Genomic DNA, 17,692 nt, shown 5'->3' with positions numbered 1-17,692 from the left:
GGGGAGGAGGAGAGCGTGGGGGGAGGAGGAGAGCGTGGGGGGAGGAGGAGAGCGTGGGGGGAGGAGGAGAGCGTGGGGGGAGGAGGAGAGCGTGGGGGGAGGAGGAGAGCGTGGGGGGAGGAGGAGAGCGTGGGGGGAGGAGGAGAGCGTGGGGGGAGGAGGAGAGCGTGGGGGGAGGAGGAGAGCGTGGGGGGAGGAGGAGAGCGTGGGGGAGGAGGAGAGCGTGGGGGGAGGAGGAGAGCGTGGGGGGAGGAGGAGAGCGTGGGGGGAGGAGGAGAGCGTGGGGGGAGGAGGAGAGCGTGGGGGGAGGAGGAGAGCGTGGGGGGAGGAGGAGAGCGTGGGGGGAGGAGGAGAGCGTGGGGGGAGGAGGAGAGCGTGGGGGGAGGAGGAGAGCGTGGGGGGAGGAGGAGAGCGTGGGGGGAGGAGGAGAGCGTGGGGGGAGGAGGAGAGCGTGGGGGGAGGAGGAGAGCGTGGGGGGAGGAGGAGAGCGTGGGGGGAGGAGGAGAGCGTGGGGGGAGGAGGAGAGCGTGGGGGGAGGAGGAGAGCGTGGGGGGAGGAGGAGAGCGTGGGGGGAGGAGGAGAGCGTGGGGGGAGGAGGAGAGCGTGGGGGGAGGAGGAGAGCGTGGGGGGAGGAGGAGAGCGTGGGGGGAGGAGGAGAGCGTGGGGGGAGGAGGAGAGCGTGGGGGGAGGAGGAGAGCGTGGGGGGAGGAGGAGAGCGTGGGGGGAGGAGGAGAGCGTGGGGGGAGGAGGAGAGCGTGGGGGGAGGAGGAGAGCGTGGGGGGAGGAGGAGAGCGTGGGGGGAGGAGGAGAGCGTGGGGGGAGGAGGAGAGCGTGGGGGGAGGAGGAGAGCGTGGGGGGAGGAGGAGAGCGTGGGGGGAGGAGGAGAGCGTGGGGGGAGGAGGAGAGCGTGGGGGGAGGAGGAGGAGCGTGGGGGGAGGAGGAGAGCAGGGGGGAGGAGGAGAGCGTGGGGGGAGGAGGAGAGCGTGGGGGGAGGAGGAGAGCGTGGGGGGAGGAGGAGAGCGTGGGGGGAGGAGGAGAGCGTGGGGGAGGAGGAGAGAGTGGGGGGGAGGAGGAGAGCGTGGGGGGAGGAGGAGAGCGTGGGGGGAGGAGAGAGCAGTGGGGGGAGGAGAGAGAGCGTGGGGGGAGGAGGAGAGCGTGGGGGGAGGAGGAGAGCGTGGGGGGAGGAGGAGAGCGTGGGGGGAGGAGGAGAGCGTGGGGGAGGAGGAGAGCGTGGGGGGAGGAGGAGAGCGTGGGGGGAGGAGGAGAGCGTGGGGGAGGAGGAGAGCGTGGGGGGAGGAGGAGAGAGTGGGGGGAGGAGGAGAGAGTGGGGGGAGGAGGAGAGAGTGGGGGAGGAGGAGAGAGTGGGGGGAGGAGGAGAGAGTGGGGGGAGGAGGAGAGCGTGGGGGGAGGAGGAGAGAGTGGGGGGAGGAGGAGAGAGTGGGGGGAGGAGGAGAGAGTGGGGGGAGGAGGAGAGAGTGGGGGGAGGAGGAGAGAGTGGGGGGAGGAGGAGAGAGTGGGGGGAGGAGGAGAGAGTGGGGGGAGGAGGAGAGAGTGGGGGGAGGAGGAGAGCGTGGGGGGAGGAGGAGAGCGTGGGGGGAGGAGGAGAGAGTGGGGGGAGGAGGAGAGAGTGGGGGGAGGAGGAGAGAGTGGGGGGAGGAGGAGAGCGTGGGGGGAGGAGGAGAGCGTGGGGGGAGGAGGAGAGCGTGGGGGGAGGAGGAGAGCGTGGGGGGAGGAGGAGAGCGTGGGGGGAGGAGGAGAGCGTGGGGGGAGGAGGAGAGCGTGGGGGGAGGAGGAGAGCGTGGGGGGAGGAGGAGAGCGTGGGGGGAGGAGGAGAGCGTGGGGGGAGGAGGAGAGCGTGGGGGGAGGAGGAGAGCGTGGGGGGAGGAGGAGAGCGTGGGGGAGGAGGAGAGCGTGGGGGGAGGAGGAGAGCGTGGGGGGAGGAGGAGAGCGTGGGGGGAGGAGGAGAGCGTGGGGGGAGGAGGAGAGCGTGGGGGGAGGAGGAGAGCGTGGGGGGAGGAGGAGGAGAGCGTGGGGGGAGGAGGAGAGCGTGGGGGGAGGAGGAGAGCGTGGGGGGAGGAGGAGAGCGTGGGGGGAGGAGGAGAGAGTGGGGGGAGGAGGAGAGAGTGGGGGGAGGAGAGAGTGGGGGGAGGAGGAGAGAGTGGGGGGAGGAGGAGAGAGTGGGGGGGAGGAGGAGAGAGTGGGGGGAGGAGGAGAGAGTGGGGGGGAGGAGGAGAGAGTGGGGGGGAGGAGGAGAGAGTGGGGGGAGGAGGAGAGCGTGGGGGGAGGAGGAGAGAGTGGGGGGGAGGAGGAGAGAGTGGGGGGGAGGAGGAGAGAGTGGGGGGGAGGAGGAGAGAGTGGGGGGGGAGGAGAGAGTGGGGGGGAGGAGGAGAGAGTGGGGGGAGGAGGAGAGCGTGGGGGGGAGGAGGAGAGAGTGGGGGGGAGGAGGAGAGAGTGGGGGGGAGGAGGAGAGAGTGGGGGGGGGAGGAGAGAGTGGGGGGAGGAGGAGAGAGTGGGGGGGGAGGAGAGAGTGGGGGAGGAGGAGAGAGTGGGGGGAGGAGGAGAGAGTGGGGGGAGGAGGAGAGGTGGGGGGAGAGGAGAGAGTGGGGGGGAGGAGAGAGTGGGGGGAGGAGGAAGAGAGTGGGGGGGAGGAGAGAGTGGGGGGGAGGAGAGAGTGGGGGGGTGTGTGGGTGGGGGGAGAGTTGGGGGGAGGGAGAGTGGTGGGGGAGGTGAGTTGGGGGGGTGAGTTGGGGGGGGTGAGTTGGGGAGGGGTGAGTTGGGGGGGGGTGAGTTGGGGGGGGTGAGTTGGGGGGGGTGAGTTGGGGGGGGTGAGTTGGGGGGGGTGAGTTGGGGGGGGTGAGTTGGGGGGGGTGAGTTGGGGGGGGTGAGTTGGGGGGGGGGTGCGTTGGGGGGGGTGAGTTGGGGGGGTGTGAGTTGGGGGGGGGGTGAGTTGGGGGGGGGTGAGTTGGGGGGGGTGAGTTGGGGGGGGGTGAGTTGGGGGGGGGTGAGTTGGGGGGGGTGAGTTGGGGGGGGGTGAGTTGGGGGGGGTGAGTTGGGGGGGGTGAGTTGGGGGGGGGTGAGTTGGGGGGGGGGGTGAGTTGGGGGGGGTGAGTTGGGGGGGGTGAGTTGGGGGTGTGAGTTGGGGGGTGAGTTGGGGGGATGTGGGGGGTGAGTTGGGGGAGGGGAGAGAGTTGGGGGGGTGAGTTGGGGTGTGAGTTGGGGGGAGTGGGGGGTGAGTTGGGGGAGGGGAGAGAGTTGGGGGGGTGAGTTGGGGGGAGAGAGTTGAGGGGGGTGAGTTGGGGGAGAGAGTTGGGGGAGGGAAGAGAGTTGGGGGAGGGAAGAGAGTTGGGGGAGGGAAGAGAGTTGGGGGAGGGAAGAGAGTTGGGGGAGGGAAGAGAGTTGGGGGAGGAAGAGAGTTGGGGGAGGGAAGAGAGTTGGGGGAGGGAAGAGAGTTGGGGGAGGGAAGAGAGTTGGGGGAGGGAAGAGAGTTGGAGGGAGGGAAGAGAGTTGGGGGAGGGAAGAGAGTTGGGGAGGGAAGAGAGTTGGGGGAGGGAAAGAGAGTTGGGGGAGGGAAGAGAGTTGGGGGGAGAGTTGGGGGAGGGAAGAGAGTTGGGGGAGGGAAGAGAGTTGGGGGAGGGAAGAGAGTTGGGGGGAGAGAGTTGGGGGGGAGAGTTGGGGGGGGGTGAGTTGGGGGGGTGAGTTGGGGGGGTGAGTTGGGGGGGTGAGTTGGGGCGAGTGGGGGGTGAGTTGGGGGAGGGGAGAGAGTTGGGGGAGGGGAGAGAGTTGAGGGGGAGAGAGTTGGGGGGAGAGAGTTGGGGGGAGAGTTGGGGGAGAGAGTTGGGGGGGTGAGTTGGGGGGGTGAGTTGGGGGGGTGAGTTGGGGGGGTGAGTTGGGGGGGTGAGTTGGGGGGGTGAGTTGGGGGGGTGAGTTGGGGCGAGTGGGGGGTGGAGTTGGGGGAGGGGAGAGAGTTGGGGGGAGAGAGTTGGGGGGAGAGTTGGGGGAGAGAGTTGGGGGGGGTGAGTTGGGGGGGTGAGTTGGGGCGAGTGGGGGGTGAGTTGGGGGAGGGGAGAGAGTTGGGGGGAGAGAGTTGGGGGGAGGAGAGTTGGGGGGAGAGTTGGGGGAGAGAGTTGGGGGAGAGAGTTGGGGGGGGTGAGTTGGGGGAGAGAGTTGGGGGGGGTGAGTTGGGGGGGTGAGTTGGGGGGGTGAGTTGGGGCGAGTGGGGGGTGAGTTGGGGGAGGGGAGAGAGTTGGGGGGGTGAGTTGGGGGGAGAGAGTTGGGGGAGAGAGTTGGGGGAGAGAGTTGGGGGGGGTGAGTTGGGGGGAGAGAGTTGGGGGAGAGAGTTGGGGGAGAGAGTTGGGGGAGAGAGTTGGGGGAGGGAAGAGAGTTGGGGGAGAGAGTTGGGGGAGAGAGTTGGGGGAGGGAAGAGAGTTGGGGGAGGGAAGAGAGTTGGGGGAGAGAGTTGGGGGAGAGAGTTGGGGGAGAGAGTTGGGGCGAGAGAGTTGGGGGAGAGAGTTGGGGGAGGGAAGAGAGTTGGGGGGGGTGAGTTGGGGGGGGTGAGTTGGGGGGTGAGTTGGGGGGAGTGGGGGGTGAGTTGGGGGAGGGGAGAGAGTTGGGGGGGTGAGTTGGGGGAGAGAGTTGGGGGAGAGAGTTGGGGGAGGGAAGAGAGTTGGGGGAGAGAGTTGGGGGAGAGAGTTGGGGGAGAGAGTTGGGGGAGGGGAGAGAGTTGGGGGAGGGAAGAGAGTTGGGGGAGAGAGTTGGGGGAGAGAGTTGGGGGAGGGAAGAGAGTTGGGGGAGAGAGTTGGGGGAGAGAGTTGGGGGAGGGAAGAGAGTTGGGGGAGGGAAGAGAGTTGGGGGAGAGAGTTGGGGGAGAGAGTTGGGGGAGAGAGTTGGGGGAGAGAGTTGGGGGAGAGAGTTGGGGGAGAGAGTTGGGGGAGGGAAGAGAGTTGGGGGGGGGTGAGTTGGGGGGGGTGAGTTGGGGGGTGAGTTGGGGGGAGTGGGGGGGTGAGTTGGGGGAGGGGAGAGAGTTGGGGGGGTGAGTTGGGGGGGTGAGTTGGGGGGGGTGAGTTGGGGGGGGTGAGTTGGGGGGGGTGAGTTGGGGGGTGAGTTGGGGGGGGGTGAGTTGGGGGGGGTGAGTTGGGGGGTGAGTTGGGGGGAGTGGGGGGTGAGTTGGGGGAGGGGAGAGAGTTGGGGGGGTGAGTTGGGGGAGAGAGTTGGGGGGGGTGAGTTGGGGGGGGTGAGTTGGGGGGTGAGTTGGGGGGAGTGGGGGGTGAGTTGGGGGAGGGGAGAGAGTTGGGGGGGAGAGTTGGGGGAGAGAGTTGGGGGAGGGAAGAGAGTTGGGGGGGAGAGTTGGGGGGGAGCCGCCTCCTCAGTCTGAGGCTCCCTCATGAGGACATAAAAATTTAAGTTTAAAGTTTAATCCGGGCCTCACCCGCTCGGATTTCCCCATCTCTCCCGCTCCGGCTCCGGCTCCGGCTCCTCCGGGTCCGCCTCCCTCTCTCTCCCCCGGCGCTGCCAAACACGTGATTCCGGGTCCGCCCGCTCCGCTCTCCGGCCGGAACCGCACGGGCCCCGCACAAAGGTTCCGGCCTCAACCCGCCCAACAAACCGTCCCCAGACCCGCGTGGTGGGGAGGGGTGGGGGGACAGAGCAGCGGGAGGACCGGAAACCCCATTAACCAGGCGGGGCTGCGCTTCACTTCAGAGGCACAGGTCACCGTGTAACCTTCCTAAAGTAAAACACCCCTTTTCATACTTGGAACGTGATGAGAGTTTGTTGTCATCTTGTATCAGGAGTTGTGAAGTGGCCTTGGTCTGAATTTTGTTTAACACCAGGTTATTTAATGTCAGCATTAAATAGTGACACAGTTTGGATCCATGGCCACAAAATAAACTGTTGGATGGTAAATTAATCCAAACGAGGGAACGAACAGTTTACAGGGTTAATGATACAAAGGTGGAGGGCTCAACCCTCGAGGACAGGCTATAGGATGATTATAAAAACAAAAAAACTGCGGATGCTGGAAATCCAAAACAAAAACAGAATTACCTGGAAAAACTCAGCAGGTCTGGCAGCATCATTGATGCTGCCAGACCTGCTGAGTTTTTCCAGGTAATTCTGTTTTTGTATAGGATGATTATGCCATGTCCATTGTTGAGGCCAGTCAGTCAGCAACTGCTGTTCTCATCAGGACCTGGTAAGAAAGAAAGAACAGAAAATACTGGGAAAACTCTGCATCTGTGGAAAGAGAAAGCGTGCTAGCTAACATTCTAGGACCTATATACAGACTTGAAGCGTTAACTCTCTCCACAGAGGCTGCCAGACCTGCTGCGTTGTTCCAGCATTTTCTGTTTTTATTTTCTGATTTCCAGCACCGCGGTGTTTTGCTTTTCTTTAAGAAAGAAAGACTTGCATTTCACTAGCACCTCATGACTTAACTCCCAAAGTACTTCACAGCCAATGAAAGGCTTTTGAAGTGCAGTCACTGTTGTAATATAGAAAACACAGCAAACTCTCAGAAACAGGTGTGTTGTGATAATGTGTTATGAACACAAGCGGGGAATGGTGCTGCTGTGGTCATGTCACTGGTCTAGCAATCCCGATGTCCAAGCTAATGCTCTGGGGGCATTAATGAAATTGAATCTAATTGATACATCTGGAATTGAAAGTTTCATGGTTACCATTACTGAGACTAGTTATCATTGATTGTAAAAGCCCCATCTGGTTCACTAATGTCCTTTAGGGAAGGAAAGATGCTGTCCTTACCTGGTCTGGCCTATATGTGACTCCAGATCCACTCTTAAATGCCCTCTAATAGCTGAGCACTCAATTCAAAGGCAATTAGGGATGGGCAACAAATGCTGGCCTTTCCAATGATACCCATGGAAAAAGAAACAGATACAGTTTTAATGTTGTTTGAGAGTTAATATTAGTCAGAACAGACTCCAATCTCCAGGCATGCTATCTTAAAGGCATTAAGAATCTAAAGAAGTTGCTCTCTTCCCCAAACAGGAAAGTCATTATTTGTTCATTTGACAACAGCCTAAGTGTAGGATTAAGCTGTTCACTGATCACAGTACTGACCGACACTATGTGGGTATAAACGAAGAGGAGCTCTATCTACAGCAGTTTCTGGATAACTAGTGGACCAACTGTTAACCAAGCACAGAAAGGAGATTGAATTGCGGACTGGTCTGTGTGGATCAGTCACACAGCTGGTGAGAGTTTACCCACTGGACTAGGGCAACAAAACAAAGAGCATTTTATTTTGCCAGGGTAGAAAAATGTTATAAAGCCAAGTGCAGGGTTACATCAAATATTTATTTTTTCAAAGATAAAACACCACCTAGGACAGGTGAACACCAATTTTCATCAGAGAGAAGTGAAGATTAACTGACAACTTCCTTAATAGGCTCAGGATTAAGGAATCAAATATATTAAAATATAATTCCATCTTTATTATGCAACATATAAAACCCGAACAGAGAAAAGCCCTTCAGAACATATCCAGCGTCACCTCTGACTGAAGCACCGTTGTCACTGGAGAATGGGTGTAAAACAGCACTAACTGCACTGCAGAGCAACAAATATTGATACTCCCCTCAGATTACAAGGACCTGTCTAATCCCGAGCTACAGTGCAGCCTTGGGCTCTCTCATGCCCTACTCACCCTCATTTATGGGACCCGCAGCAGACCCATTGTCCATAAGCCTATGTGGGTGTATTCACAGGCTCTGGATGTTACTGGAGTCAGATTACTATCTATAGAAAATGTTTTAAAATTTGGTTTTTGTTGCATGAAAGATTCTAACACATATCACAGGCCCTCAGAGAAAAAGGCAGGGCCTTTCCCACAAACAAAACCACAATTAAACAGACATGTGCACACCAAACCATCCCCGCTGCTCCACACAAAACCACCCCCCTCAACTCCACACTAGCACCCCCCCAACTCCACACAAAGCAACCGTTTATCGTAGGTGATGTGGATTCAGCGTTCTAGTTATGATGTGAAAGTTATGGGAGGGGAGATGTGTTTGGGAGTTGATGGGCAGGGGGGGAGAAGGTGGGCAAGGGGAGGACCAAGGAGACAAAGAAATTACGGTACTGGTTCCCCAGGAGGATTTCAGTATCCTTTCTCTCCATTTGTGATAGAGTGAATGAAATAAAATATTGTAGCAACAGGAGGTCAAACTGAACAGATTATTGACACAAGGGAGGGGAAATAGCAGACCCCCTCTCTTTAATGTGTTGTTACACAAGGTGGACTGGATACTCTTGTGATGTAACATACAAAATGTTAGTGTACTGTAGAACAGACTCAATGACTTCTCATGAGCTACGGAGTGTACATTGCTCTTCAATTTGCAGCCACAAAGCAAACCACTGAAGGAAATTAATTTTCTGTCAAAAACACCACCCTTCTTATCACTGGCAGTGAAAGGGGTCATAGGTTATGTTCTCAATCACAATGAGGACAAGGCAAAGTATCAAAACAGCACAATAACACTGAAGTGAACATGGTCCAGGAGGCAGATACAAGGGAGTAAGGGGTGGATACCAAACATTTTCAGAACTAAGTGAAGTTAATATTATATATGAAGCTGGATTCTAGTGAGTTGTTTTCCAGCGTGGGAAGGGGTCAGAGGATGCAGGGGGAATCGTGAGGATGGACATGTCAGGTGACCAGTTGCGGCAGCTTTTGGGAGGGGGTTTAGAGTTGGGGAGTCATGTGATGAAGTCTCCAGGTAAACATCCAGCCAGAGCTGGCAACTGTAACTTGAACATGGGAGCCAAGAAAATCTCTAAACAAGCTGCAAAACATCACTTTTCACTCAGCAACACTTTCCCAGGTGTTCTCTCAATGCTGGGGTAGGAAGTAGTCATGTCATCTGGGATTTATTCATACCCCTGCTTTAAATGAAGTCTTTTGGCATTCAGGAAGGCGACCATGAGTGGTGAAAGGCGATCTGATGGGCACAATTAGATTGGAATAGCCAAAATGGGATTCATGTCCAGGGCTTTATTCGGTACTTGATCCCACAGTTGGAGGTTTGAATCTCAGGGTGGTCAGTAACTGCACTGTCCTCTGCAAGATTGCAGATTCTAGCCTGGGTTTTCTACTCACAGTCTCTCCTCAACAGGTGTGACTGGATGGGAATATCACAGGCTGGTTAAGTGCAGAGCAGAGATAACAGCTTAATCATCATCAGTGGACAAAAACCTGGAGATAGTGGAACAGACGGGCAAAGGGAGTGTTATTCCAATTTTGACATCAGTCAGAGAAATGATTACAAGCTGAACACCACACTCCAATTCCTTTACTGGGGTAAAAGGCCGGACATTCCATTCACAGTTCATGTAAAAAGGGGAAAATCTCCATGAAGAAGGACAATGGAATTCTCCAAACCAAGCAGAGTCATTTCCATCAACATGCTGCATTCATGAGGTGATTTTACCCTCCAAATAGGATCCAGAAATGTTCCACACAAAATCACTCATGATTATTTCCTCCATTCAAAACAAAAGCCAAACATTGGGATCACGATCTCATTGTCTGGTATTTCAGGTAATAATCCTCCTGGATCTGAAATCATCACCCCATTCCATCTTCCCTCTTGTGTTGGACAATTGTCAGACCAACAATTCTGTTGCTCACAAGGGTTTAACTCATTCTCCATACTCTGCTCATCTTGAAGTAACAGTTTAACTCCAGTCTCTGGATCAACTCGACAATGACAAGGCTCCTTGGAAATATCCAGAGGTTGATGAACTGATGGTTACACTGGGAGAAGGTTGCATCATTTCACCTGCCTCCCGAGATCCTGCACATTACAAAACAAACACCTAGAAGTTGTATCGTGGTTTTCGTATTTTCCTCCAATGGTCTTTCTCACTCATTCAAAAGACATCAAGTTCAATAGAGGCTGCAACAAAGATTAAATCAGTTCAGAGCAGGGGCAGGGTTTGTATTGGGCACCAGATCAAAATGAAAGAAATGGCAGGGCTGTAGGGGAGATGACAGAGGGAGAATGGAAAGGGCAGACAGCAAGAGGGGGGGTGGGGGGGTGAAAGAGTGGGAGGGGAAAGCAGGAGAGAGGGAGGCAGGGCTCGGGGAGACTGAGGGAGGGAGGAAGGCAGAAGTCGGGGAGAGTGGGAGGGGGAGATGTAAGTGGGAAGGGATGGGGCTGGGTTGTCATCATGAATATTCTGCTACTTCTCACTGTCGTTTCTTACATGAAGAGCTGCCATTTGGTTAAGTTTCTGCTGCTAATGCTGCCATTACTCAGCAGCTGGCAGTTCCTCAAGATTCCACATTCAATAAACAACTCCATTGGTTGTGAAACATTGTTTATTTCATAAACAGTCCTTTACTGCAGCATTTATAAACACTCAATGAGACTGGGAACCACCTAGCTGATTATTCCCTATCCCTACCACATCCTGTACCTTCCTGTGGGCTGCTGCCCTGTCAGAGGGCCAGGCCTGAGGGGTGGGGGGCATTGCCGCCCTGTCAGAGGGCCAGGCCTGAGGGGTGGGGGGCATTGCCGCCCTGTCAGAGGGCCAGGCCTGAGGGGTGGGGGGCATTGCCGACCTGTCAGAGAGCCAGCCCTGAAGGGTGGGGGGCATTGCCGATCTGTCAGAGGGCCAGCCCTGAGGGGTGGGGGGCATTGCTGCCCTGTCAGAGGGCCAGCCCTGAGAGGGAGGGGCTTTGCTCTGTGAGAGGTGTTGTCTTTCAGGAGATCTTAAAATCAAGGCCCCACCTACCCTTCCAGGTGGATGTAAAAGCTCCCATGATATTTTATTTGAAGGGCAGGGGTGTTCTCCCTGGTGTCCAGAGCAATATTTAGCCCTCAGTCAACATCACTAAAACTGATGATCTCGTCATTACCACTTTCCTGTTTGTAGGAACTTACTTTGGACAAGTTAGACATTCTTGCCTTCAAATTAGTTAGTCTCTGATCAGGTGACACTCACCTGGTTCCTGTTACCATTGCAAGCCCTGCCAAGGTGTCTGAACCACAGTCTGCTCCCTACATGAAACCAATAGCAATTCCCTGCTTGGAAAACAGGAGGAGACTCGAGGCAAGTTTAGATAATTACAGCAGAGCCTAACGTGAAAAAGGGCAGTCCCCAGATCCTCAAAGGGCAGAGTGACTGAGCGACAGACAGAGAGAGAGAGAGAGAGAGAGACAAAGAGGGAGAGAGAGATGGACAGATGGAAATAGAGATAGACAGATTCTTCCTAACTTACTGATGTCAACTGCTGCTAGACAGCATTGAGAGAGAGTCCTACCCCTCAGAAACATAGCAATATACAGGACTGACAAAAACCACAATGGTTCCCAGTGTCTTGGGCCAAAGAAGATCTCCCTTGTCCTTGCTCCACCCGAATTGGCAATGCTGCCATATTCAACAATTTTAGAGATGCACAGACTTGTCTCACTCAACATCCAACATGTTCCCTCCCTCGTGTGGCCCTTGTGAAGATTGTGCCCACTCGTTTCACACGACAGGACCAGCACTTATATAAATAAACAATTTCTTAACCACCCCATCGGGAGAAATGATCCCTCAATACTTTGTGAGCAGAATTATCTTTACACCTCACACCTCATTCAAAGGAATTCTCAGGTTTTTAAATAGGAAGCAATTCCAAAAAGATAAAGACAATGTTGATCTCACTGTGCTCAGAAACTGAGAGCTGGAACATGTCCACCTCTGGATCACCCATCAATAGAGGCATCCAATCAATGACAGATACTCTCTTACACCAGCTCGACTTCAACTGCTCAAAAAACAATTCAAATTCAACAATTGGAAAGAAACAGAAGCAGATTAGGATTCCTTTATCTCAGATTCACTTAAATTGGAAATAGAATGAATTCAGTGTTTGAACTCTAACCTGGGAACAGTGCCCTCCTCGAAAGACTTTACCCCTCGTCAAAAATATTTCAAAACTGAAATGTGCAGTAACAAGGTGGGAGGGGAAAAGGGGGAGAACATTTTTTTTCTAAATTGCTATTCCTCCACTTGTGCATCGCACCTCGGGGAGGGAAGGAGTGCAGCACCAATTCACCAGAATGAGACTAGCAGCACAAGTGTTAAAATTATGAGGACAGGTTGCATAAACTTGACTTGTATTCCCTTGAGTTTACATGGTCGAGGGGTGATCTAATCAGAGTGTTTACACTAATAAATGCTTTTGATGGGGTAGGGAGGGATAAACTATTTCCTCTAATTGAGCCTTTTTGTTTTTGATTTCCCGATCTTAAAATTAGAGCTAGCCTCTTCAGGAAGGGGATTAGGAAGCACTTTTTCTGCATAAAAGGAGAGTGGGAATCTGGAACTCTCTCTCCTGATAGGTTATGTTAAGGATTGCAGGGACAAATGGATCTTTCAAGGCCGAGGTTTTTGTTGAGTAAGGACATCAAAGGAAATGGAGTTGAGATACAGATCAGCCATGATCTAACCGAATGTCAGAACAGATTTGAGGGACTGTAAGGCCTCTTGATCCTATTATTCGACATGGAACTTGAGAGTGCTTTGCACCTTCGGCCCAGGTACCTTACCAGCCCAATAACTCAAATTCAACATCCCAACATATGGTTAATCAGTTTTAGAAGATGTAAATATTTAGGGAGGAATGAAAACTCTTCCCATATCCATGTTTGAAAGACACTGACCTGTTTTCTTTCAGTCAATTTCAGTGATTTGGCTCTGTAGTAGAGCAGCTGACTGTCACAGAGTGCAACCCAATACATTGTCCAGAGTGACACCGGGGTTAAGACAGGACAGTCGCCAGTTTAGAGGCTCTGCTGACCCAGTGTTACACTCAGCTCCACAATCTCACACAGTCTCCAGCTAAACTGACCTCTCTGGGAATTCCAGAGTCCATTCACCAGTTCGAATGTCAATGGACATGCAAACTCCAGAAACCAAGTTTCTTGGTTCAGAGCTGCCTTGAGGGTATGCATGGTCAAGTAGTGCTGGGTTGGGGGGAGGGTGCAAGAGAAATTTTACTCCACTCCTGAATTTAACTTGCTTCAGTCCCCAGGTCAAGACACAGTTGCTTTTTAGCATTTACCATGAGTGGATATTTCTTGCCAATTTTATCCAGTGCTCCCACATTTTACCAAATGCAATGTAAGTGACAGGATTTGAAAGCAGGATTTGCAGCCAGTACACGGCAGTGCCCAGATGTTAGCAGTGGTTCAGTAGACAGCAATCTCACTTCTGAGTCAGATGGTTGTGGGTTCAAATCCCTCTCCAGAAACTTGAGCACAAAACTCTAGGCTGACACTCCCAGTACAGCTTTGTGAGAGTGCCACATTATTGGAGGTACTGTCTTTTGAATGAAACATTAAACCTCATTTGCCCTCTCGAGTGGATGTAAAAAGCATAATGACACAATTTCCAAGAAAAGCAAGGGCAATGCTCGGGGTGGGGTGGTGTGGGGTGGGGAGTGAATGTTCTCCATCAGCCAGCGGGGGAGGGGGAACGTTCTCCACCGGCCAAAGGGGGAGGGGGAGGGGGAGGGGGAATGTTCTCCCACGGCTGGGGCGCGGGGGGAGGAGCTGTTCTCCCATGGCAGTGGGGTTGCGGGGGTGGGGGTCGGGGGTGGGGGGGGGGCGGGGGGTGGGGTGGGAGGGGCGGTGGTGGTTCTCCACATGGCAATGGTGACCTGGGTCCAACATTTATATAATCAGCCAACATCACTAAAATCTGGTCATTATCATTGTTTGTGGGAGTTTGCGGTGCACAAATTGACTGCAGTGTATTCTACAGTGCCAAAGCTTCAAAAAGTACTTCACTGGCTGTGAAACACTTGGGATGTCCTGAGGTCGTGCAAGACCCTATAGAAATGCAAGTCTTTCAGCTGTTTCTTTATTTCCCTCTGATCTGTGAAGTGCCAGGTCAGTATGAGGACAGCAAGGTGCAAGGCTTCAAACGCTGGCCACTGGTCGACGCTCATTGCGAAAAGTATTCCATTCCCAGCAAATAAAATATAAAAATCAAAGTACATTCGCAAATAAGAAACTTGGGGCTACAAGAAATAAAAACTGAGCCAACAGTAACACGACATGTGTTTCAATGTTCCCTTTACCATTGGCTTCTTGTTGTCTTTCAGGATTGTTCTCCTTCGCAATTTGCTTTCAATGGTGGATGGACTCTCGAATTCTCGGGTAGTGGGGGGTCTGGGTAGAGTAAAATTAGGGTACATTATTCCAGTCACAACAATATGAAGCACCACAGCCTCTTGACATTTTCAAAGTTCAAACAAATCATCATTATTTCACTTCCCTGTGGCGAGGGTAACACTCCGGTTCCAGCAATCATTAACAGGGAGGTGATTTCTCCCCTCTATCCCTCCCATTTGATCTCGAATCCTTTCCCAAAGATTGGGATGTAATCCCACTGCACCATCTCTGTCCAGAACCTTGCCCACATATGGGCAAAACAGCAAGTTTCAATAAGCTGATTAATAGTACAGGGAGCTGAAACAGTCAGGGTCAATGCTGCCCTAACCCACATTGGTAGTTTAAGGGTATCAGTCATAGCAAGAGTTAACGTAGGACTGGCCAGTTCCGCCCAGTGAGATGTGAAGAGTCATATGACCTGAGACAAGAGTTAGCTGTGGACTGGACAGAGACCTGTGTAGAAGCAAGCATGGAGTTAGCTCATATATATTGGTATAGCTGAAGATATGTACATAGTTATATATGTTATCAATAAACACTTCATTGTCAACCATAAAAGACTCAGCCTCTTTGTGAGACCTACTGAACATACAACATACAACGTCTACATACAAGTGCTGTCTGACAAGGGTCACTGAATAGTGATTTCCTTTTCAATCCTGCCCTCTCCCTGGGAATACAGAATCCGATTTTAATATCTTTGTCACTATTCCAGTTGACTGTCAACTGGCTACTCGAACACAGAGGGCATCGCATATAAGCATCAATCCCCCTACTGCACCCTTGATACTGTATTGTGCTTTGAGCAGCTGTAAGGAGAGATCCATTTTATTGTTGGAGGAGAGTGTCCAGATCTGTGAGTGACACATCATTGCCAAGTCTAGAGCTGAAACACAGACAGACATCACTGGACACAGCAGCAGTCAGGAACCCTGATGCTGGAAGATGTGGGCAGGACATTTGTATCCCACCCATAATTCTCTGCACTCCCAAGAGCTGTTTCACCACATGTTCCCCTCCCCTGTGCACTCACACTGATGAAAGATGAGGATGTTGGGTATCTAATGGTGGAGTGTGTACCACATGTTGATGCTGACATACCTGGCTAAGCTCCTGCGAGAACTGCCCACCAGCTTCATCATAGGACCCAGGGAGTGATAGAACCCATTCCTGTTGTAAAAACAAGTAAAGCAAATCCTAATTAACATGCACTGCCTGGGAGGGTGGTGGAGGCGGGTTGCCTCACAACCTTTAAAAAGTACCTGGCACGTCATAACATTCAAGGCTATGGGCCAAGTGCTGGTAAATGGGATTAGGTAGGTAGGTAGGTCAGGTGTTTCTCACGTGTCAGTGCAGACTCGATGGACCGAAGGGCCTCTTCGGCACTGTGATTCTGTGAACATAAATTCAGCCCGGGGGGGGCACATGAACAGGAGGAAGCAGTTTGCAGTTCATCCCCTCCAGCCTGTCCAGCCACTGAATAATAAGATCGCTGATTTGTATCCCAACACCTCCCTTGGCTCCACCAGCCCTTAATACCCCTAAGTGAGCACAAAATCTAGCAATTTCAGATTTTGTTATTAATTGAACTAGCATCTATGTTCATTTGCATCTGAGTATTTCACCCTGTGACCACCCTGTGTGTGAAAGATGTGTTTCCTAACTTCTCTCCTGAATTTTAAGGATATGTTCTTGTCCTGTCTTCCCCACCAGAGAAAATAGCTTCTCTCTATCTGTCCTATCAATTCTTTCAAAATCCTAAAATCCTTCCTTCACATCCGAAAATTCTACATTCCTGAAAATACAGACCTACTTTATTTTAATCTCTCCCTAATGCATTGGTGTCGGGGGGTGGGTGGGGTGTCCAAATATTCACCTTGCTCTACTTAAAGATGTGAATTCAGCTTTAACCACTTGGTTACCACTTCAGATTTCCCCAAATCTCACTGTTCAAAAGACACCCAGGAGTTCCTCTCTCCGATGTCACGGCTCTCTTCCCAGGAGGCTGGGACAAAGGAAAAAAAGTGTCGGTCCATCACCACCTTCTTCAGAAATACCATATGGAGTCTCTGGCCCACAATGTCTCGCAGCTGGTGGACTCTCTAAACAGTCTCAGTGCAGAGGAATGTGGAAATAGGAGGAAAAGCAGTGGGGGTGACAGATGCTTTCTCTTCCCTTCAGGGACTCTTAAAGAGATGAAAGCCAGATGCTGAGTGGACCCAGAATTGGGTCAGTTCTGTTCCCACGGTGCACAAACTGAACTGTTCCCAATCACTGTGTTTAACACTAGTTAAATCCCGATGTAATGGGCCACTGGGGGGAGGAGAGGAGACCGTTGGGGGATTAATGAGAAACATGATCAAAAAGTGGAACAACACAGATTATTCCCACATAAGATCACACTGTTCTCAATCCACAACTGGAACATCATTAAACAAGACGGTCAGCCAGCCAAGGTGGAAGAGGGGAAGCTGTTACTCCAGCCAGCTGGTTTTGTGTTTCCTCAACAGCCCACCATACAAACATTCCCCCCACCCCCCCGCCGCCTCAACCAACCCCCTAACCTGGACCCCCCTCAACCCTGGCTCAAACCAGTTTAGTGAACTGCAAGTAAGGTACACACTGCTGAGGTCAGCCTTGAAGAGGCAGGGGTTGGTAGGTGAGGGGATCTGAAGGTTCGAGCATGTGAAACAGAAATGTTCCACTGATGTGGGGGCTAGTGTGGTCAACTCACCGACAAACACCATGAAAGGTTTATAGAGAAGAAAAAAACACACATTTTCTAGAGCACATTTCACAACCTCAATGTCCTAAAGCAGCCCACAACGACTGAAGTACTTTTGATGTGTGGACACTGTTGTAATGTAAGGAAACGAGGCAGATACTTGTGCACAGCAAGCTCCCACAAACAGCAAGGTGATAATGACCTAGATCACTTGAAAGCTCTATCTGTCTGATCAATTCCTTTCAAACTCCTAAAAATCCTCCATCAAATCATCCCCGAACGTTCTACATTCCTGAGAACATAAACCTAGTTTATTTTAATCTCTCCATAATGCATGGGAAAGGCGGAAGTTAAGTTCTTTACTTAAAGACATTAAGTCAGCTTTAAATGCTTGGTTACCACTTCAGATTTCCTCAAATCTCACCGTTCAAAAGACAACCAGGAGTTTTTCTCTCTGTTTCCCCCTGTGCACCACGAGGTTAAAATAAACGAGGATTCTATTCACAGTTTGAACGTGATGTTGGCTAAACAAAAAAAAACAATCCCCCAATTTATCTCCTCTCTACATTAGACAGTTAAGTTTAAGCTCTAATCCAAAGACTTAATGTAGCCTGACACCCCAGTGTAGTACTGAGGGAGCTCTGCACTGTCAGAGGTGCTATCTTTCGGATGAAACGTTAACCCAAGGCCCCATCAAGTCCCATGGTCACTACACAAAGAACAGCAGGAGATCTCTTTGGTGTCCAGGTCAATATTTATCCCTCAACCAACA

At 52.8% G+C, this 17,692-nt stretch overlaps 1 protein-coding gene across 1 annotated transcript in view; it reads right to left on the bottom strand.

Moving 5' to 3' along the window:
- Nucleotides 1-5,570, bottom strand: part of ppan (peter pan homolog) — a 38,654-nt gene extending 33,084 nt beyond the window's left edge. Inside the window, exon 1 of the mRNA XM_041176920.1 lies at nucleotides 5,426-5,570. Coding sequence (XP_041032854.1) covers nucleotides 5,426-5,443 — 18 coding nt within the window. The 5' untranslated portion in view covers nucleotides 5,444-5,570. The remainder of the gene's footprint in view (nucleotides 1-5,425) is intronic.
- Nucleotides 5,571-17,692: the final 12,122 nt, after the last annotated feature.

The sequence above is a fragment of the Carcharodon carcharias genome, chromosome 30 (genome assembly GCF_017639515.1).
Source record: "Carcharodon carcharias isolate sCarCar2 chromosome 30, sCarCar2.pri, whole genome shotgun sequence".
In the NCBI taxonomy this organism is placed as follows: domain Eukaryota; kingdom Metazoa; phylum Chordata; class Chondrichthyes; order Lamniformes; family Lamnidae; genus Carcharodon; species Carcharodon carcharias.
The sequence above is the reverse complement of the archived record's forward strand: the minus strand, read 5'-3'. Positions and strand labels throughout refer to the sequence as shown.